Source organism: Nanorana parkeri, unplaced genomic scaffold (assembly GCF_000935625.1).
Source record: "Nanorana parkeri isolate BGI_ZX_2015 unplaced genomic scaffold, ASM93562v1 scaffold89, whole genome shotgun sequence".
Taxonomy (NCBI): Eukaryota; Metazoa; Chordata; class Amphibia; order Anura; family Dicroglossidae; genus Nanorana; species Nanorana parkeri.
The window spans coordinates 261,733-283,309 of NW_017306357.1; the positions used below are offsets into that span (position 1 = coordinate 261,733).

Genomic DNA, 21,577 nt, shown 5'->3' on the forward strand with positions numbered 1-21,577 from the left:
TATACATGAAGTTGACCTCTTGCATAAACAGTTCTACCATTTGTGTACAAAACAAACATTGCGCCCTAAGGCGCTGCTGACGAAGATGCACTCCCAATGCTCTGGAAAAACCATCAATGTTCTGTGTTTATTTTGAGATAATGCCAGACACGTCAGTGTGCTGATAAACATGTACGACTGCATTTTCATAGATTTGTTTACTAGTGCTTGTATTATCTTCACAGTGATTAATCTCTATAAATATTTTTTCCCTGAAGTGTTTTTCATTATTTCATGGCCTAGCGTGGCAATTCCTGGAACGTTCCTGGAAAAGTCTGAATGCATAGTATGCTCTGTCACCTGACATAGTCATAAAGACACGTGGGCTCTATGGAGATGGGGTCTGACTGCAGCCGGAACATCTTGCTGCAACTATTAAAGGTGACCTAGTATCATATATATTTTTCATGTTCTGAACATTATTATTATTCTGCATTGATGTTAATGCATTACTGGGATTTGTAGTCCTCTATAGCCGGTTGCCATTCGGCATTGCTGTATAATGAATTGCTGGGATTTGCAGTCCTCTATAGCCGGTTGCCATTTGACATTGCTGCATAATGTATTGCTGGGATTTATAGTCCTCTATAGCTGATGGTTTTCTGAACTGCTCTATAATATATTGCTGAGATTTGTAGTCCTCTATGGCCGGTTGTCATTCGGCATTGATGAATAATGTATTGATGGGATTTGTAGTCCTCTATAACTAATAGAGCAAAATGTGGCATTAAAGTGCAATGTCACCCTACAACTAACCAATTTATCCTAATCAGTCACATACTACATTTACCTTCACAAATCTATTATGCCCTGTTTCTGTCTGTGCTCCGGTTTTTCAGATATCAGCCTTCAAAGCTACTATCAGCAACATCAAGCAACGCATGGTGTCACTCAGACACCCCCCCTCCCTCCCCTACACACACACACACACACTTCATCTTGGCAGGATAAGGGCAAAGATGTAGTTTCCCAGTTAGTAAATGAACTACGTTTTCTGGTATTGGTGATGGACGTTCATTTCAGGCAAAGACTATGATGTCATGTGCCCGCCTACCACCTAATCGCGGACTCAAATACAGAATGCTAAAAAAGAATATAGAATGCGCAAGGCTGGTAACTTCACTTGTCTGCATAGATGGTTGCTTGTCATTTGATTTGATTACTGTGGCATTGTATTTCTATTTTAGCATGTATGAACCTTCTACAAGATGCACTTTGTTCTACCTCTGCACATGACTACTGTATCAACATAGTAACAAAGTGATTGCAAAAGTACCCATGTGAATTGTATTAAAAGATTTGGGTCTTACCTGGTACTCCGTTACATTCTCCACAGTAAAGTTAAACCAGACACGAAAGCGCGGGTTACATGTATCAGGTCTGATGAACAGGTCAAACTCAAACTCTGTGATGTAGTCTACTCTGCCAAGATTGCCTGTTAAAGGAAAAAAAAGTATTAAGCCAGGTAGTTCATACCATTCAGCTGAAAACTACTAGTATGACAAGACCGTGGCTAGGTAATTAGCACTCTACCCTTGCAGCACTGAATTCTTCCATTCAATTCCTCCCATGTACAGCATATGTTGTGGTGCACTGTGTTGCCAAAAACGGTAAGGTCTGCTTTTATGCCACGCGTTAATCTACATTGCCTTAACAAAATTCAGATTAATGCATGACAGAACACGCATGTACATGCTTGCAATATTGCGCCACAGCACACCAGAAAGAAGCAAAAGATCGCTATAGGTTTTGTCCATGTTCATGCGTGTTTTCTCTCACCGAACCAAAATACAAACACACAGGCTAATCAAACTGGCCATAGTTGGACATTAAACATCTCTGGGAAAAGACTGATGTAAATAGTTTGATATATACATATGTATATATATATATATATACACATGTACATTATATATATATATATATATATATATTTTGTCCCCTATCCCTCGTATGTATACAGAGAGAATAAAGCTGTAGAGGTGGCCGAGAGCAGCCTTATTAAAAAGCCAGCCCAGTGCTTTAGAGGAGAGTTGTGGGTGTGCAAGAGGCACACAAGGACAGGCAGACTCTGCTGCGTGCGTGAGCACAAGGGACACAGCCAGGAAGGCTGGAAAGGTCCAGAGGATCCGTGACCCTGAGATACCTGTCGGGGAGACAGAGAGGGACAGTGACCCACGAGGGGTGGATACTGAACCGCTTGGAGCTGAGGAAAGCTGCTGAGCAGTGCTGAGGACTGTATTCACAGAGAAATACGGTAAAGTCCTGGGACTATCACACGGGGAGTGTATGGGACAGACAGATGTCGGTGAGACCAACCACAATGTCTTGATGAGACTCCTGAATGAACTGTTATGCTTAATTTATGCTGAATAAAGACTGTCCTTTTATGTTAAAGTCGGCTTCAGGAGTGGTCACTTAGCGCTTACCATTGTGCTATATTCCCCAAACTATCACAATATATATATATAAAAATCTCAAAAGAGAGTAAGAGTGTAAACAACAACAAATTTAAAACCATATAACAATCACCCAAAACCATTATAATTTTTCTTACAGAGCAGTGCTGGTAATCAAGGGACATCCATCAGATGTAGAGATTTTTCAAGATAAAGTACATGCTGTTATGTTTTTAAAGTGTCTCTGCACCCAGACTATGAACATCAAATGATTTACATATTCTGGACATACGGTAAAAGAGCTTTAAGACAAGCCACCACTGACCTCTGTAGCCAAATGTACTATAAAGTAGTTCATTCTCAAACATCCTCAAAGATCACAACAAAGACTCTAACCTTATTTTCAGGCAACTCTAACCTTATTTTCAGTCAGATTCTAACAGCTTAGAAACACCTTGTCAGGTTTTCTTACCTGTTTTTGTCCACTTGAGCTGCAGCTTCAGCTTCTGTGCAGTGTTTCTGACACTGACTCTTGGTCCTAGGCGCCCTCTTATGACCAAACCCATAAACTTCATCAGTCTGCGACTACTAGCAAACTCCTGGCAATTTCCTGCCTCGTACTGATGATGCAACTCCAGTTCACTATAAAATCATCAGTCTTTTCACTTGGTTTCTGCCCTTGCGTTTGTTCAGACTTACCAAGTGCTCCCTGCTAGTTCCTGTGCTCAGTGTATGATCCTGGCTCTGTCTACCGATCTCCTGGTTCCAAACTCAGGCTATTGTACTCATTCATCCTGCTCTCTGCGTTCTGAGACCTGGCTCAGCTGACTACCCACGTTGGCTTCTGGCCTCTGGCTCGGCTCTGACTTGGTCTTGGATTAACCTATTGTTTTGTTTAGGGATGCACAGATACTTTTCGAGTACCAGTGCAGATACTTGGCATTTTCATGAGAACTACCAGGGTTGCAGCGGGGACCTGGCTATGGCACTTCCCCACTGTCCTGAAATCATTAGTCTGTATTGTTTTAGAAAAACTGTCACATGACAATAAACAAAAATGTATCAGTACTCGTACTTGTAAGTACTCAGCCAGTACCAGTACTCGTACTCGCAAAACTGGTATCTGTGCATCGCTTTATTTATATTTATAAAAACAAAATCATAAATTAAAACAGAGATGTACAAATCCCAGGAGCTCCGTGTGCTCCTTACAAATGACAGCTGACTCCTAATTTTTGAATTTTTCTCTAGTCTAGTCTTGGAGCTCAAAAGTATCGGTACATGTACTCGTACTTGTACCAAGTACTGTACTTGGTATCTGTGCAACCCTAGTTTTGTTATTTTGTTAATTGTCGCTTTCAATAAACTTTATTTCTTAACCTGCACTTTTAATTTCTGTCTGGTTTATTGGTTCCCTGACACACCTGCTGGTTGTTTACATTAGGGGGGTTTCAGGCTGCCTAGATTCTGCCACAATATAAAGTAATAGGATAAAACAAAGATTTCTATACCTTTGTTGTGAACTTTGAAGACACATTTATCCGCAATGCCTATAGCTAGAGAGATGATTGAGGGCTTGTTTATAAGTGCTTTGACTGCTTGTTCAATATATGTAAATACTTTACTGTGCATAGCCTAGGCACAGGTTCACATTAAATTGTTTGAAAATGAAAAGGAAATTTACTGTTTTGATATTATTCAAACTATGCAATGCCGACTATTGCATTTCTTATATAGCTTTGTTGACTACAACATCGTATATTTATACTTGTTTATACCTATACCATACCATCCTTATTTAAGCTAAATAACATTTTTTTTGTAGAAGTAAACTAAAAACCTTTAGTGTTCTGGTTCTTGCTGCAACTCACAGTTAAAAAGAGAATTTGCATGTATGCCTGGAATTATGTAAATCTACTTGGGATGTTTACAGAAAGTGATGTTCTCCTTTAAATAAACACAACCTAAAATGAGAGCTTGTAACATCAGACTTGGAGAGCCGGAGGAATATGACAGCTTCCTTTGTATTCCTGAGAATAAATGGTTATGTCTGATAAACCGGCTTATTTTAGACCAATATTCTTGACTTTCATTTTCAGCAAATAGCTTCTATAAAATATAATTATCACTTGGTCATCCTCATTAAACGTGTGATTGAAGTTAATGCTTTGGCTATGTGCATTTCATTGAATAAAGGCACATTCTGTAATGTTGATTTGCAAAAGGATCCTGGCGAGAAATAAAGTAAATTTATTGTGATTTTCCAGCACAATTTTATATTCAGGAAAGTTACAGCAGAACTGAGCGAAAAAAAAATAAAAGTAGTTGAGTAAAAGGAAGCTGCTCTTTCATTTGAAAAGAAACTTGCATATGTTTAGTTGTTATTTTTGTGATGTTAATACAGTATTTAAGAGTTTATTTTGTCATATACCATGTGGCTAAAAGTGTGTGGACCATCTGACACCAATTTGACCTTGTTAGACGTTAGTATTAATATGAAGTTACCCTCCACCATTGCAGTTATACGATCCTCCACTCTTCTGGGAAGGCTTTCCACAAGATGTTGGCATGTGTCTATGAATGTTTGCACCCATGCAGCCAAAACAGCATTTGTAAGGTCAGGCACAGATGTTGGATTAGAAGACTTGACTCACAAATGGCGTTCTAATTCATCTTTGGTAAGCCTTAAAGCTGCACATGAAGTTACAGAACAGTATGGAAAAAATGGCATGGGGTTCCTCCTAAAATTGAAAACAGACCTTTATTCAGGCATGCAGCAGGGAGGGAAGTGAGCGTGTAGTCCCCACTTCCTGAACCACACCAGCAAAGTTACCTTTCAAGATGGGGGTGGGCGCAAAAGTCTTCCTCCGTTTGCCAGGCACCTTATTTCAAGGACATCTTCCCCACATCTGCTACGCAAGAGGATATGATGGATTGCAGGGGGGATTTATAGGAGTCTGGAAGCTTTTTAAAAAAATAATGACCCAGATATCCTGTCCCCCAAATGGAATTAGTACGGTGTACATTAGTACTCCCTATTATTCATTCCCCCAAAAAGTAAAATGTAAATAAACACACAAACACATTGTGAAAAGCCTTTTAATAAAGATTGCAATTAAAAAAATTAAATAAATGACCCCAAGATGCAAATCCATCAATCCATTAATCACATTGTCCAATGATGTAGATCCATTGCCACATCAACCTGTTGCCTGACAATGTTGCCCCATCACTCTACCACCACTAAATGACAATCAGATATCTCCCTGCTTTTTGCAAACTAACCATATTTGGTCAATAATGTCAACTAGGATTAGGGATAAGCTTCAGGTTGCATAGACCATTAGTTTGACCAGAACCCAAGATTACTTTATGGGACATCGAACAGGAAAGAGTCTTATCATGAGCAATGCAGAATGGAGAATTTGCCATAAATCTCCTGACCCCACCTCACAGCCTCATCCTTGACCAGGCAGGCTTCCATTCCACAGCAGCTGGAGCCCCCATCACCCCCATGCCCAGCATCTCAATGCCAACATGGCAAATGTGCTGGCTTTATAGCTGCTCTAATATTAGCTGGTGGAGTCTGACACTTTCCATGACTTTGTGGCCTGTGATGCACAATAATAATCCATAATCTAATAAATCTAAAGGATAACAAAGGAATATACACAGAGAGCTAACACTTTTTGTGAGCCTACTTTAAAAAAGAACTTCATCAGTTGCAAACTACACTGCAACAAGCAACTTGCAAAAAAATAAACACTTTGGTCAGGTCTGTGCAATGTACTACAAAGCATGTAGAGCAGTCAGGGCAATGCAATGTACAACATACTGGAGGTGCAGAATGCAGCAGTAAGAAGTATGTATCACAGGATTGGTATGACTTTATTTTTATTTTTAACTTGGGGTCCCTCCTAAAATTCCTACCAGACCTAAGGGGTCTGGTATGACTTTTTGGGGGAACCCCATGCTTTTTATTTTCAAATGGGATCCATTCTAACTTTTCTACCAGACCTAAAGTGTCTGGTATGGTTTTGGAGGGGGACCACATGCTGTTTGTTGGTCTTTTCTTTAAAACATTTTTTTAAAATTGTATTTCTTATTTTCCAATTTTTTCGGCTGAAATCAGCTGTACTGAGCCGGAGTGAATAGCCGAACGTAGTTCTGCTCTGTTCACTTCCGCTCGGTTTTTCACTCAGCTGACTTCGGCCTTCGGCCCCTATGAGAATAGGGCGAACGGCAGTGAATGAGCTGCCGGAGTGTCGAAGTCTCTCTGCACTTCAGCTCAGCCGAACATGCAGAGCATGTTCGAAGGCAGCCGATGTACGGCTGATTTTACCCGATGTACGGCTGAAATCAGCTGTACTGAGCCGGAGTGTTCACTTTGGCTCGGTTATTCACTCGGCTGCCTTCGGCAGCTAAGTGAACAACCCCCTAGCACTTTAAAGCCCTAGTTAATGTGCATGGGTAAAAAAATGTTTCTCAAGAATTAATAATGGCTTTAGGGACTCAGAGCTAAACTATAATTCCAATGTAATTCTTCTGTTGCGGATTTATTTAACATCTTATAAAAAAGCACCTAATTTGAAGCACATTGATTTAATGGGATCCATTCTAACTTTTCTACCAGACCTAAAGTGTCTGGTATGGTTTTGGAGGGGGACCACATGCTGTTTGTTGGTCTTTTCTTTAAAACATTTTTTTTAAATTGTATTTCTTATTTTCCAATTTTTTCGGCGAAAATCAGCTGTACTGAGCCGGAGTGAATAGCCGAACGTAGTTCTGCTCTGTTCACTTCCGCTCGGTTTTTCACTCAGCTGACTTCGGCCTTCGGCCCCTATGAGAATAGGGCGAACGGCAGTGAATGAGCTGCCGGAGTGTCGAAGTCTCTCTGCACTTCAGCTCAGCCGAACATGCAGAGCATGTTCGAAGGCAGCCGATGTACGGCTGATTTTACCCGATGTACGGCTGAAATCAGCTGTACTGAGCCGGAGTGTTCACTTTGGCTCGGTTATTCACTCGGCTGCCTTCGGCAGCTAAGTGAACAACCCCCTAGCACTTTAAAGCCCTAGTTAATGTGCATGGGTAAAAAAATGTTTCTCAAGAATTAATAATGGCTTTAGGGACTCAGAGCTAAACTATAATTCCAATGTAATTCTTCTGTTGCGGATTTATTTAACATCTTATAAAAAAGCACCTAATTTGAAGCACATTGATTTCAATCTGTCAGAAGCTAAAGTTTCAGGTTATATTTGTTCACAGTAAACATGCTGACAAGAGGCAAATGAGAAGAAAGATGACTCTCTCATTGTACTGCTTCTCTTTCAATGTCCAATCAGAGAGCTGAGGGTGGGTTTTGACCAGTGTCTTTGACCAAGCTATGTTGTTGCAATAGAAGTCAATGGCCTAGCTGTGCTGTCTTGGAATTGTACATGTATCACAAAACTAACTGCACAGCTTTACCAATCTGTTGGCATGAAAATCATATAATGATTGCCAATATAAAAATTACAGTCACCCAGCAGGTAATCTTTGTATTTTGAAAGATTCAGGTTTTTCATCTTTGCTGGAACCATACCTTTGAAAAAGCCAATGTGCCATAATGACACATTATTAAACCAATTACAGCACAGCTATGAAGCCAAAATGCCAAAAAAAACCTCATAACCAAAGATTTGTATTCCTTTAGAAAGTCATATGAGTCACCTGCAAAAAGCAACACGATTTCATACAAAAAGTGACTAGAACTTGAAAAATTATAATTAAATGAAGTGTTGAAAAGCCAAATATATTTCTGCCAAATGGTATGAATCAAATCTGTTTCATTCAGCAATGTCAAGTTAAATGCAAGCTAATTGCAGCAGTTTAGTAATATACAATAACAAACTCACAAGTACAGTATGTGACTGGTTTGGATCGTGCCAAGAATGTAGTAACACAATTGAATACAAAATCTGCTTTTTGAAGGATAGTTCTTCACATGCAATTATTTTTTCTTTTTAATAAAGCTGAACTACAAATTTATATGACAAAATTATCAGATGTGAATCAGATCATGATTTAACTCCTACCATCACATCTTCCCTTTTAGAGTTAAAGCAAATGTGTGGTTTGCCCATGAAGGGCAAAAGAACAGATTCACTTGAATGAAGACCTCCACAGACAAATAATTGACTTCCTTTCACTCTTCTGCAGCTTCATTTAGCTGCCAGGAGTAAAAGCTAAGCCCTATGTAAGCTGCACATCACTTGCTTTGAAGTTCACATAGGGCTATACACTCCGACGTGATAACCCTGATTGGCCCACTGCTGTCAGTTGCTCCCCATACCTGGAAGTACTGGGTATTTCCATTGGCTCCAGGTGCTGAACAGAACAATAAGGGAGTGAAGGAAAGGGAAGTATATACTGTTGGGGATGGGGAGTGTCAAAAACAAACCTGTTACTTTTACCACATTATGCAAATTACAGATCTGCTTTACAGTAACCCTGGCAATATGCTAAACCTCAAAAACAAAATATGTAGAAGCTGGTACCTAGCAATCACGGAACACTTCTTTTAATTCTTCAGAGCACCACAAGGTTTCACCAGGAGCCCAGAATAACAAAATTAACTTTCAGATGGGAAGTCAACATGCAGTGTAAGCCTAGCATTTGTTCAGGGAGGCTCAGAGCATTGAGATGCAGGTCGGAAGTTGCATGGAAGAGTTGTAGGCTGAAACAATGATGTCTGCAGGCTGCCCTAAGTCTTGGGCCTGCAGGCTTTGAAGAGAACAAGAGAGAGTATCTCATCTTGTACAGGTAGCACATGGAGCCCGAAAGAAAGTACAAAACAAACAGATGCTAAGCTAAAGCACTGGGCACTCCACACGGCCAGATGAGGCCTCATAGGATAAGCTAATGTGTTGCTGCACTCCACTGGAGACCTAGATAAAAATGCTTTGGTGTAAGTAAGGGAAGCTCCCCTTCAGTGGCCAAGTGAGAAATAATGCTCCTCAGAGTGCATCATTTTAGGTTAAGTATGTGCCACGTGCAGTCATGATGGGTTAGTGCAAAGTGTCTTATTTCCTCTGCTCCCAGCCCCTGGTTGCCTTCTGCATGATATGTGAGCTTGTTAGTATGATACTAAAACTATCCAGTTGACTAGAGTAGAAGTGGGTATCATAAGACAGTTGCCCAGTTAGGCAGGAAGTTTAAAATGTTCCCTATTAGCAGCTAAAAAAGTTAAGAAGCTGTGACTGGCCTGAAGACTTCAACTATACATCTGTTGTCAGTTATTCCTGACAGGAGACCTTCCAGAATCAGCATGTGTCTATGTGCACAGAGTTTCCAGTTTAATTTGCCTTAATGGCCTTTCGACACCTTCCCCCCAACAGCCATGTGGGCGGCTATACTTATAATTATAACACTGTTCTACTCTGGCTTCCTGATCTGCATACTCAGATGAGTGACTCAGAACGTATTTCAGCCAGTAGATCACAATAGCACCCAGGCAAGTAGTATTTTGAGAAGGATGTCAACAATGGCAGCCCCAATATTTCTCTAGACAGGTATACCTTAACATATACCTAAAGCTTTTTTTTAGTCTTGAATAGAGTAGGGAAGGGTTAAAGCTGTCAGTTTGTTCTCTTTAAGGCCCCATTGGAAACATTTATCTTTACTGTCTGTTGTGTACACACAACAGGAAGTGAGAAAAAATACATCTGTGGTACTGAGCAGAATAGGAAATCAAAGAAAAAAGTTTGTAAAAAAAAGTTGAAAAATGTTTTTTTTTAATGTAAATAAATATTAGATTTAAAAAAAGAAATAAAGATTTTTAAAAAATAAAACAATAAGGATTATTGAAAAATAAAGATTATTGAAAAAAAAAAAGATGAGTGAAAACAAATAAAAAAAAACAATTGGGCGGAGCGGAGCTAGCAGTGACAGCAAGCTCCGCCCAACTGTTTCCTATTGGCCGGGACCTGTTATAGTTTCCTAGCAGGTCCTGGCCAATGAACAACAACTGGGTAGAGCTGGCCATGACATCACAGCCGTCTCCGCTCAGTTGTCATTGTTTAATGACAGTTCAGCGTCCCCAGGTAACCTGGGGATGCTGACCTGTCATTGCAACTGGGCAGACCCGCCAAGCTGTCAGTTGCGAGGCGTTTGGCCGGACATTCGCCCTGCTCCGGGTGTCACTTCGGCTCAGTCAAGCCGAAGCATATACCTGTACGGGCTATTGTGAATAGCCTGTACAACAGCCCTTCGGTTTGACTGAACCGAAGGGCTCCGGTGGCCGAAGCTAGCCGAAGGATCATCCGAAACTACAGCTGATCCTTCAGCTAGTTTGTGACTAACCCTCTAAGTGCCTGTCCTAACTACCTTCAATAGTTTTATGCCTACTACTAAATGACAGGTTCTCTTTAAACATATAGCCACCTCCTGCATTCAGATGATGTAATAACAAGAGATAATGTCTGACTTTTAATCACAGTTACTTTGATGCACAGAAAGCAGCACCACATTGAGCTTGTCTTTATACCTGTTTTAATGGCAGAGTTCATAATCTATTAGATTAAAACCACTTTGGGATAAATACAAATAAAAAAAAAGTTTAACGTTGCAATTTGCAAACAATATTATTGTTACGCTTTGATCGTAGGCCATAGAACATACCGATTAAAGGAGACTTGCATATTTATGGCTAGGCTCCTGTAATTGCTTTTTGCGGTTGTGCTGATGCTAGCTTCATTCCCCAATGAGTCCGATGAGATCACACACTCAGCCTTAGTAAGCCATTAGAGCCCCCTTATCAACAGGCCACTATCCATTATCCTAAATGGAAAGTAGTATAGATGAAAAAAAAACAGGAAGCTTCAAAGTAATGGGGTTAAAATGGATCCTTAGGCTTGATAAATAATGTATGCTATAAGAATTTGAAAGCCCATATGGTTCATTGTGAGATGCGTACTATATGCTACTAAATGCTCTGTAATGATACCTTACTATCTGCTGGCTTTCTTGCTAGATACCAGTACGACAGGCTTTTTTCAGAAGCATACTTGCCTCCCAGAGCTTTCCATTTCTGTTACTGAAAGTATCTTACAAAGCGCTATTTTTAACTAAATGGTCTCATAACACAATGGGATTATAATTTTAGAAAAATGTCAACCCTCTATTAGAAAAAAAAAACAAATTACTATACAACGGCATTTTCGAGCTCCACCTGCCAGGACCAGGTGCCATTTTACAATTAGTCATTCCTCCCTGCAGCCAACCAACTTCAGCATGTGCTCTGAATAAAAAAAAAAAACCCATCTCCCACAATGCAATTGCCCCCTAGCATGAGCAACATTTAGAGTTCGTATATCTAATACATTTTGTCAAAATGTTGAAGATTCCTGCGCAATCTCACCATTTTGTCGAAATACATTGATGGAAGGGGAAATAAAGATGGGCGTAAGTGTTCAATGGGTTATAAATGGCTTCAGGGTTACCAACGCTATTTTCAACTATACTGGACCTGCTCTTATTCCATTAGTCCCCCCCCTCTCCCCTTTCCCTTTTCTATCTCCCTCCCACTCCTTTCTCTCTCTTTCCCTTTTCTATCTCCCTGCCTCTCCCTCTCTCTTCCCTTTCCCTCTCTCTCCCCTTTCTATCTCCCTCCCTCCTTTCTCTTTCTTTCCCCTTTCTATCTCCCTCCCTCCTCTCTCTCTCTCCCTTTCTATCTCCCTCCCTCCTCTCTCTCTCTCCCTTTCTCTCTCCCTCCCTCCTCTCTCTCTCTCCCTTTCTATCTCCCTCCCCCTTTCTCTTTCTGTCCCCTTTCTATCGCCCTCCCTATATCTTTCTCTCTCTCTCCCCTTTCTCTCTCTCTCCCCTTTCTATCTCCTTTCCCCTCCCTCTCTCCTTTCTCTCCCCTTTCTATCTCACTGCCTCTCCCTCTCTCTCCCCTTTCTATCTCCCTCCCTCCTTTCTCTTTCTTTCCCCTTTCTTTCTCCCTCCCTCTCCTTTCTCTCTCTCTCTCCCCTTTCTATCTCCCCCCCCCCTTTCTCTCTCTCTCCCCTTTCTATCTCCCTCCCCCTTTCTCTTTCTGTCCCCTTTCTATCGCCCTCCCTCTATCTTTCTCTCTCTCTCTCCCCCCTTTCTCTCTCTCCCTCCCCTTTCTACCTCACTGCCTCTTCCTCTCTCTCCCCTTTCTAGCTCCCTTTCCCTCTCTCTCCCCTTTCTATCTCCCTCCCCCTTTCTCTTTCTGTCCCCTTTCTATCGCCCTCTTTCTTTCTCTCTCTCTCCCCTTTCTCTCTCTCTCTCCCCTTTCCCCTCCCTCTCTCCTTTCTCTCCCCTTTCTACCTCACTGCCTCTCCCTCTCTCTCCCCTTTCTATCTCCCTCTCTCTCTCTTTCTCTCTCCCCTTTCTCTCTCTCTCTCCCCTTTCCCCTCCCTCTCTCCTTTCTCTCCCCTTTCTACCTCACTGCCTCTCCCTCTCTCTCCCCTTTCTATCTCCCTCCCCCTTTCTCTTTCTGTCCCCTTTCTATCGCCCTCTTTCTTTCTCTCTCTCTCCCCTTTCTCTCTCTCTCTCCCCTTTCCCCTCCCTCTCTCCTTTCTCTCCCCTTTCTACCTCACTGCCTCTCCCTCTCTCTCCCCTTTCTATCTCCCTCTCTCTCTCTTTCTCTCTCCCCTTTCTCTCTATCTCTCTCTCCCCTTTATACCTCCCTTCCTCTCCCTCTCTCCTTTCTCTCTCTCCCACCTTTTTACCCCCCTCTCTCTCTCTCTAATCTCAATTAAACTGCACACTTTAGTCCTGAAGACTACTTAAACCCCAAAACCATATATTGTCTGAGACCGGAGTACATTGCACAATCATATGGCAGCAGTTGCAATTTATTATGTCACATGATAATTGCACTACTGTTAGTAGTGCAATACGTACTGCACTACGGAGATACCTAACATGTGGTACAATCAACATTTTCCTACAAGTGTGCACCCAATACCTTTTGTGTGTTTCTGGGGCTGGGGATCTTTTACATTTTTCTATTTATTTTTTTTATAAACTTCTCTTTAAGGAGACATCAGGGGTCTGTTAGACCACTTATGTCACCCCTGCACCCCAGATGGCTGAGGATTGACAATCCTGAACTCAGAAGCGCTCAGAGATGAGCACTTCCAGGGTCCTGCTGCACAGGGGAGAGAAGATGTTTGCTGATCTCCTGCCACTCTCCATCCTCACACTAAGGAAGGACAGGTAAGCCTAAGACACAATTGGGGCTGACTCGTTTGTGAGCATTTAAAAGTGATCAGATGGCTTCATAGCCACCCAAATAACTTCTACTAGAAAGTCAGCAGTTTAAATATATTCAGGTTCTCACCACTCTCCAACTCTTTAGAGGTCTAACAATTGTGACCTGGCTTGTGAGTGCGGCTGGCTTCGGGTCGGCCAAACAGGCTCAGCATGTTCGGCCGACCCGAAGTGCAGAATGAGTTTGACGCAGCCGATCCAACATCTGGATCGGCTGAGCCGAAGCTCTGGCAGGCTACTCGCTGCTGTTCGGCCTATTCTTATAGATGCCGAACAGCACTGAGTGAATAGCCGAATGCCGCCGAACGACTTTAAGTAATGTTAAAATCACTGCTCCTTTAAAAACTGTACTTTTTATACGTTTTTTTTTCATTGATTCGTGTCCCGCAGGGAAGCACCCGGACCCACAGACACCTTTTATGGCCAATAAATTGAATATAAGGCTTCAAAATGGGGACATTTGATTTTCAATGTTCTACCCCCATAGATTTGCATTGAGTTCGAATTCAAACCTTTTCTATGTTTGAATTCGAACTGAACATGGGGGTATTTGGCTCATCACTAGTAACTAGCTAAGCCCCAGACAGCAGTAAAACCCTACTGAAATTCTAATCCTAATTTAAAACTTGAATCACAAGGTTTGTTTTTGACATACACTTTCATTTATGTATGTATGTAAATATTAATTCATGTATTAGGAAATTGGGCAATTACTGAACAGCCCTCATACAAAATGGAAAGAACTACCAGCAGTGCCAAGTCAGTTCTCATCTTTTTTACTATCCTTACAATATTAGCACAAACATTTAATGTAAGCATTTATTTTTACAAATGCAATCAATGTTTTCCATGCGGTTAAGTTACATGCATTTCATATATTAAAAAAAACACAGCTTGGCTCTCAGCATGCAGGTTCCTAAGTGTTCCCAATGCTTTATGGGATCATGTGTGCACTTATATTGCAATTCCATACATTTTTATTAGATGTGATCACTTGACCGGACCATTCAGATAAAGGCCTGGATGTATCTTAAGAACGCATCACAACATGAAGCATGAAAAATGTACAGACTTTTCTACTGTAAAATTGTACATATGTCTAGAAGTATTATAATGCCATCTGGTGTGTGATAAAATACACAGTAATCTCAGTAATGGGTACATACCCTGACTACCTTCCCCAGGTACCAGCTAATAATGAACAGGAGATAGAAGGGAAAACAGTGATGTCGGGATACGGCAGAGTGATAACAAGAAATACTCAGGACCGGACACAGACAAAATGGGGCCCTGGGCAACAATATATCTGGTGGCCTATATATTAAAATAATATGCCATGGGCAAAAAAAAAAAATGTCTACCAAAGCAGATTTTAATATACGTGGAAAATTATGTTCAATATAGGATGGGCAACAAGCAGAGGGTTTGCAGGATATTGGGGGCCCTGGGCAGTTGCCCATCCTTGCCCCACAAAAAATGCCAGACCTGATATAGTGAATGTTAACTAAAATATACACAAGAAGTGAAATTAAAACAAAATGTACAGTATATTATTATTAGATCAGTATGCGTGATTGATATAAGTATATATAAATATAAGAAACATTGTGTACATTAGAAGGGCAGGATCAAGGGACCATTCACATAAGTGCCATATGGTAACGTACGTACATACATACATATTTAACATGCAGTATCACACATTTTACCATCCTCTGAAAACACTGGAAACTTTGTAAACCTAGAACAAGATCCAACAGTAAACTAAAGGACAAAAAGCCAACGTGCACTAGATAGTGCAGGACATCATTTAATTCAGTTTTAATATTACACATCACTCGAGTCAGGCTGGTCACAAATGCACAGGTTGCAAATAGTTACTGTAACAATGGCCAATGAACTCTTTACTTTCTACTGGCCCGAGGGGAATGCTTCAGATGTGAAAAAGAGTTGGTACTTAGTGGACATGGTTCATCTTTTGACCAAAATGGCAAGAGACTCCAACAACATACCCACTGATGGGGTATGTCCACTAACAGCTCCAAACACCGGCAGCTTTAAACCTGTAGATCATAGGCCCACCTGCACCCATCTTGAGCACCGGAGGTGCCTCAGAGTCCATCAGCACAGGGTACCTATGCTTTGAGAAGAGGGCCCCTTTTTCTGGTACACCATTAGACCTTGAGCCATGGGGACACATGCCCACATACCAGCTGTGGTTGTCTAGTAGGCCCAGCTAGTGGTGGGAAGTATGCTTCTTATAAAAAAATAAAAAGTTCAGTTAAAAAATAAAATAAACAGGAGATTTTTTTTTCCAAAGAAGGAAACTAAGAGCATTTTATCAATAATTTGTAAGTGCATCTTCAGGGGAAAAATGTAAGATTTGTTACTTTGCTGTTCTGTGTCCCCATGGGGAGATTCCATCCCTGTCACTAGATAGGAAGCAAGCAGAAACCTACAACCAGGATACAGATAATTAAAATATTTTTGTTTTCTCTTTTTTCTGCTAACTTTTGATTTTCTTCTTGGACTTTGCAGTTCTCCTGCCCATGCAGTTTCTATGGCCTTTATGTAGTGTTCTCCCTCCTGAGCCCATGGTGGAGATGGACCATAATTATGGACCATCATAACTTTTGCAAATGGTCGTATGCTTGAATTGTGCACTTTGGGACACATACTGTACTTAACTTGAGTTGGGAGGACTGTGCCAACTGTTGTTTTCTACTGCTCTTTTTGTATGTTATTTGTTAAACATGTGAATAAACATAATCTTTAAAATACACTGGACAAAAAAAATATCTAATATTTTGTAGAAACGCCTTTAGCTTTGATTATAACATGCATTAGCTGTTTCAATAAGCTTATGCAACGTCACATTTATTTCCATCCAGAGTTGCATAAAATTTTCACCAAGATCTTGTGGTGATGATGGAAAAGTCGGACCACTGTGTAAAGTCTTCTCAAGCACATCCCAAAGATTCTCAATGGGGTTGAGGTTACATAGTTACATAGTTACATAGTATTTGAGGTTGAATAAAGACATCAGTCCATCAAGTCCAACCTATTAGGATCTCATTCTTAGGAGTACTACTTGTACCCCTGTATTTTACGGTCCCTTAAGAAATCGTCCAAAAGTTTCTTGAACAATTCCACATTCTTTGCTGAAATCACCGCCTGCGGCAGTGAGTTCCAGACCCTAACTGCTCTAACTGTGAAGAACCCCCTTCACCCCTTGTGCTAGAATTTTTTTTCCACCAATTTTAGGTGATGGCCTCTAGTTTTTGTAATGGAGTTAATTTTAAACAGTTTATCGCTAATGTTGCTACCACCATTAAACATTTTGTACATGGAAATCATATCCCCCTTAATCTCCTCACCTCCAATGTAAACATGTTTAAATTTAGTAGCCTTAAGAGTAGAGGTCTGGACTGTAGTGGCCAGTCCATGTGTGAAAATGATGTCTCATGCTCCCTGAATCATTTTTTCATAATTTGAGCCCGAAGAATCCTGGCATTGTCATCTTGGAATATGGCCGTGCCATCAGGAAGGAAAAAATTTATTTATAGAAAAACCTGGTCATTCAGTATATTCAGGTAGGCAGATGACCTTATTTTTTGGCTGACATAACGTTGTTGAACCTAGACTAATTATCCCATGGAAGGCTCTCATCTACCTGTTTAGCTAAATCCAGGTGGTGACTTCTTTTTGGCCAGGCAGTATGTGTATGGTTTCACTATCATATTTTTGTCTGAAATTATAGGAGAGGAATTTCGTGCAGGCCTCAATACCATCTTTATGAGGGATGTTACTGTAGAAAGATTCCACATCCATGGTGACAAGTATAGTATTAGCAGGTAGGTTGGTGATTAGGCTCAGTTTGTTCAGGAAATCTGTGGTGTCTTGTATAAAACTCCCAGTGTTGATAACTAGGGGCTTTAGAATGTTTTCAATTAAATACTGGCTTTCAAGCAACCACTGAACCTGAGAAGAAAATTGGTACGCAGTAAGCTGACCCCAGAACAGGCGTTTACACAGAATGGCACAGTACAATGCAATAAACCCCGCTGCAAACTTTGCCAACATATATGTGACAGAAATACAGCGAGTCACAATAACAAAGCGTACACCATTAAGGGGTCATACTCATGCACATCTGCTAACGTGGTGTACATGATACAGTGTTCAGCATGTGACAAAGGTTGTTACATTGGGGAAACTGGCCTTAAGCTGCAGCTCAGGATGAACCTACACAGGAGCTCTATCAAGAACCACAAAGAGGATGAATATTGCACTCCAGTAGGACATCACTTCTCCCAGAAGGATCACTCCATTCAAAACCTCAAAATTAAAGTACTAAAAGGGAATTTTAAAAACTCTCATGTAAGGAAAACATTTGAGATGAAAATTATTTTACATTGCAACGCCATAAAGGAGGGACTTAATGTGGATTCTGGTTTTCTGACACACTACCAGAACTTTTTTGAATCTACAGAACATCCCAATATTCATGTACGTGGTATATCTCTGATCTGATATGAACACAGAAAAGCGCCAAAAAGGACTACTCCGCCAGAATGGACCAATATAAGCACAAGTGTAATCAGAAACAAGTCTGATCACACTGGATGACAATTATAATGGGCAGGGCAGATCTCATCTCCCATTGTTGGAAATGTCAGTCCATGGGTGATCTTAATGTATAGGTATACCAAAAAAAAGTAATTGTGACAACTGTCATTCACCTAATAAATACAATATGACGTGTTTTTACATGGGCATGTCTTCATGACAAAATGCAAAGTAAAGTTTAAACATTTTTACAAACTATCCTTCACAATATTTCTTCTTCACAGCAAATTTTATAGTGCACAAAATAACATTCTGACATTACAACGATTGTAACATATATCACAGTCACTGCTGAACTTTAAAAAGCTTGTTATGATTTCTTTAGCAAAATATATATTTTTGGGGATGTGTAATAGTGACAGCAGCATATATCAGATTGCAGAATACATTACACATAAAGAAAAACAAGCGCTTAAAGCCAAATATTTCTAAATTTTGAGATATATACGTGTGAGCACAGTGTCTATGGCGGTTTCAGGCTACATTATACTGACAATGAAGTCTTATAGTTGCTGAATGCATTTTAAGATATTGTTCAGGAAAATCTTGTATTGCTTAGTAAGTATTTAAAAAAAGTAACTACAAATGGGGGAAAATGATCTTTCATTTGGTGGGAAACAGATGTTTGCACAACTTTTCTTTAGAGAAGAGTATTATCTGCTGGAGTGTAATGGGGCGTGTTATCATTAGTTGCATGCAAACATCAACTTGGGTGATTAACATTTTTAATATGTTAAGTGGGACTCCAGCAAAAAAAAAAAAAAATAGCCCGTTAAATTATAAAATAAAGGAGCATTTACTGCAGTCCTCAACTGCAATCCAGACTCGTCCCTCACAGTACTTTTGCACCACCAGATGTCCTCAGTCTTCCACTTCAAATAATGTCCCACTTCATTCAGCCCACTTTTTCTGAGCCCAGGCTGTCATGAACACACACAAGGAGAAGCAACACAGTGATGAGCTCATCTCTCTGTCACTCTGCTTTAACCTGCTATCAGAATGCTGCTTGGTATACAAAAGCAGTTCCTTGTGCTGCTTTTTCCTCTTTCACCCCGAGCTTTGCTGTACAGGGACTGCAAGAGGCTAATACTAGGTCAAATTCAGGTATGTACATTGCTTCCATTTAGAACCAAAATACATCTAATGATGTATTAATGAATATAGACTTGCATTAATTTGTGTCTTCTATATCTTTTAATAGTTTTGCTTTAAAAAAAACAAAACACTGCACATTTACAAACCAAAGCATTGTGCTTTACAAATGTGTATTGTATTGGATGGAGAACCCAGTCAAGTGATCTTTTTAAGTCATGTGACAGCCTCAAACAGTTCTCTTTAAAGCATAGAGAACTGCATGAGGCACACTGCGGTCTGTATTTTATGAATGGCACATCAAATGTAGACGTGCTGTTGGGTTAACACTGCAGTTTCCAGGGAAGAGTGGATAGTGGTATCTGCAAAAAAGCCCTTTACCTGTTCATTAACAGATTCATCTTCCTACGTCACCCATCTTATTGAACAGTAAGGCAAGATTCAGACTTTTGCGGACTTAACTCATGCAGATTAACACGCAACATAACATGTTTAAGGCAGCCTATTGTTGCATAATGTACCAGACGCAGGTGCATTTGCAAGGTGCATTGGGGTGCCATTAAGAATGAATGCAATTCTCACAGCACACCATTGTGAACCTACCCTCAATATACATCATTATATCTGTTACTTGAAAAAGGAAAAGGTGTAGGAAGAAGTAAAGCTGAACCAGGAAGCAAAAGAGTGATTTCATAAACTAGCAGAGGTGGCTTTCCAACATGACATATCCTTTGGCATATTGAACTTATAAACTTATAGCTTATAAAATCAGCATTTTAACTCTTTGCCTGGAGTCTCACATTATTAACTGACTGGAGTGAATCTTTAAAGTATACTGTATGTAAACCTAAACCACTAAAATCTCTGTACTGCCCATGTGAGAAGGAAAAAAGTCAGTGGTTTATAACATAGTGATGAGTCATATAGCATGTGGACCTCTTAATACTTTTTGAGGTCCTCGCAGTGATAACACGGATGGTGCCGTTTACCTCCAGATCACAAAGCAGAAAATCACCAGCACCGGACAGGATGAAAGTGTGAACTATTATCGTATTTATTTAAGTCACACCATGTCACTTGTGTCATAAAGCCAATGTTTCGGGGGCCACGCAGGTCCCCTTCTTCAGGGCGACATAGTGACCTGTGTGTTATAACACACTGTGCTTTAGGAAACGAAATGTCATTCAGTTAGGGTTTACATCAACTTTAGTTAAAAATCGCCAGAGTTGCAGAATTGCTCCAATTAAGGTTTTAAAAGAAATAAAATCACTGACAAGATACGTTTAGCAACATGACACATTTTGTTAATAAACCGCTGTTACTGGAAAACGCAAACTAGTCTGGAATCTTAGGCTAGAACCTGCCGAATTGATTTCCATTTACGAATGAGCATTTTACATCAAAGCTGATCTATTTTTGGCAGCGCAAATGTAATTTCATGAAAATCGTATGATACAACAGGTACCGATGTAGCAATCACAAAAGTGTGAGCGTAAAATAGAGGCCTGGTTAAGTGTCTCTTCAAAAGTCACACATTTCTCTTTCCCGCAGAGGATTTTAAGATGAAAAGTAGAGCTGGAGGGTCTTAGACAAGCTCTAGGCGATAGAAAGAGAAAGGTCAAACACACTGCTAAAAAAGAGCGTTATCTGCGGAACAACAACTTATCAGCCAGCTTGCAGCCCTTTTTATTTACACTTATTGGTCCCAGAGGAAGTGCACTCGGCGCAGGGTGTGATTACTTTGTAATGCTTTTGCCAGGAATGGGAAAGGAGACTAATTTGTAACAACGTGCTCTTGCCGACACATGAATTTTCCGAGGCGCCTTTGCCCGGCAACGAGTGAGTGACTAGGCCGGATAATGAGCACTGAAACCACAATTGTCTGGGAGAAGAATTTGGACAAGCGCGATCTACAGAAAAGTCATTGGCTAACTGTTGATCTGAGTTCCCGGCGTAACAGGAAATGACTAAGTAACAAATCGATGGAAGGTTCTTTGGGAATTTAATGTCACACTCATCAATCTCAACTTACATTGTAGAAAGACTTTGTTTTATACATTACAAGGAGGATACTAGTCAGGAACAAAATGAGAGGGAAATGCCTTTTAAGAGTTGTTTTTTTTAATATTTATTTTTATAAA

General features: G+C 40.4%; 1 protein-coding gene across 1 annotated transcript in view; it reads right to left on the reverse strand.

Annotated features, from left to right (window-relative positions):
* LOC108783794 (cytosolic carboxypeptidase 6-like) overlaps positions 1–21,577 on the reverse strand; it is a 142,225-nt gene that overhangs the window by 3,468 nt on the left and 117,180 nt on the right. The window contains exon 3 of the mRNA XM_018552451.1: positions 1,350–1,474. Within this exon, the coding sequence (XP_018407953.1) occupies positions 1,350–1,474 (125 nt within the window). The remainder of the gene's footprint in view (positions 1–1,349; positions 1,475–21,577) is intronic.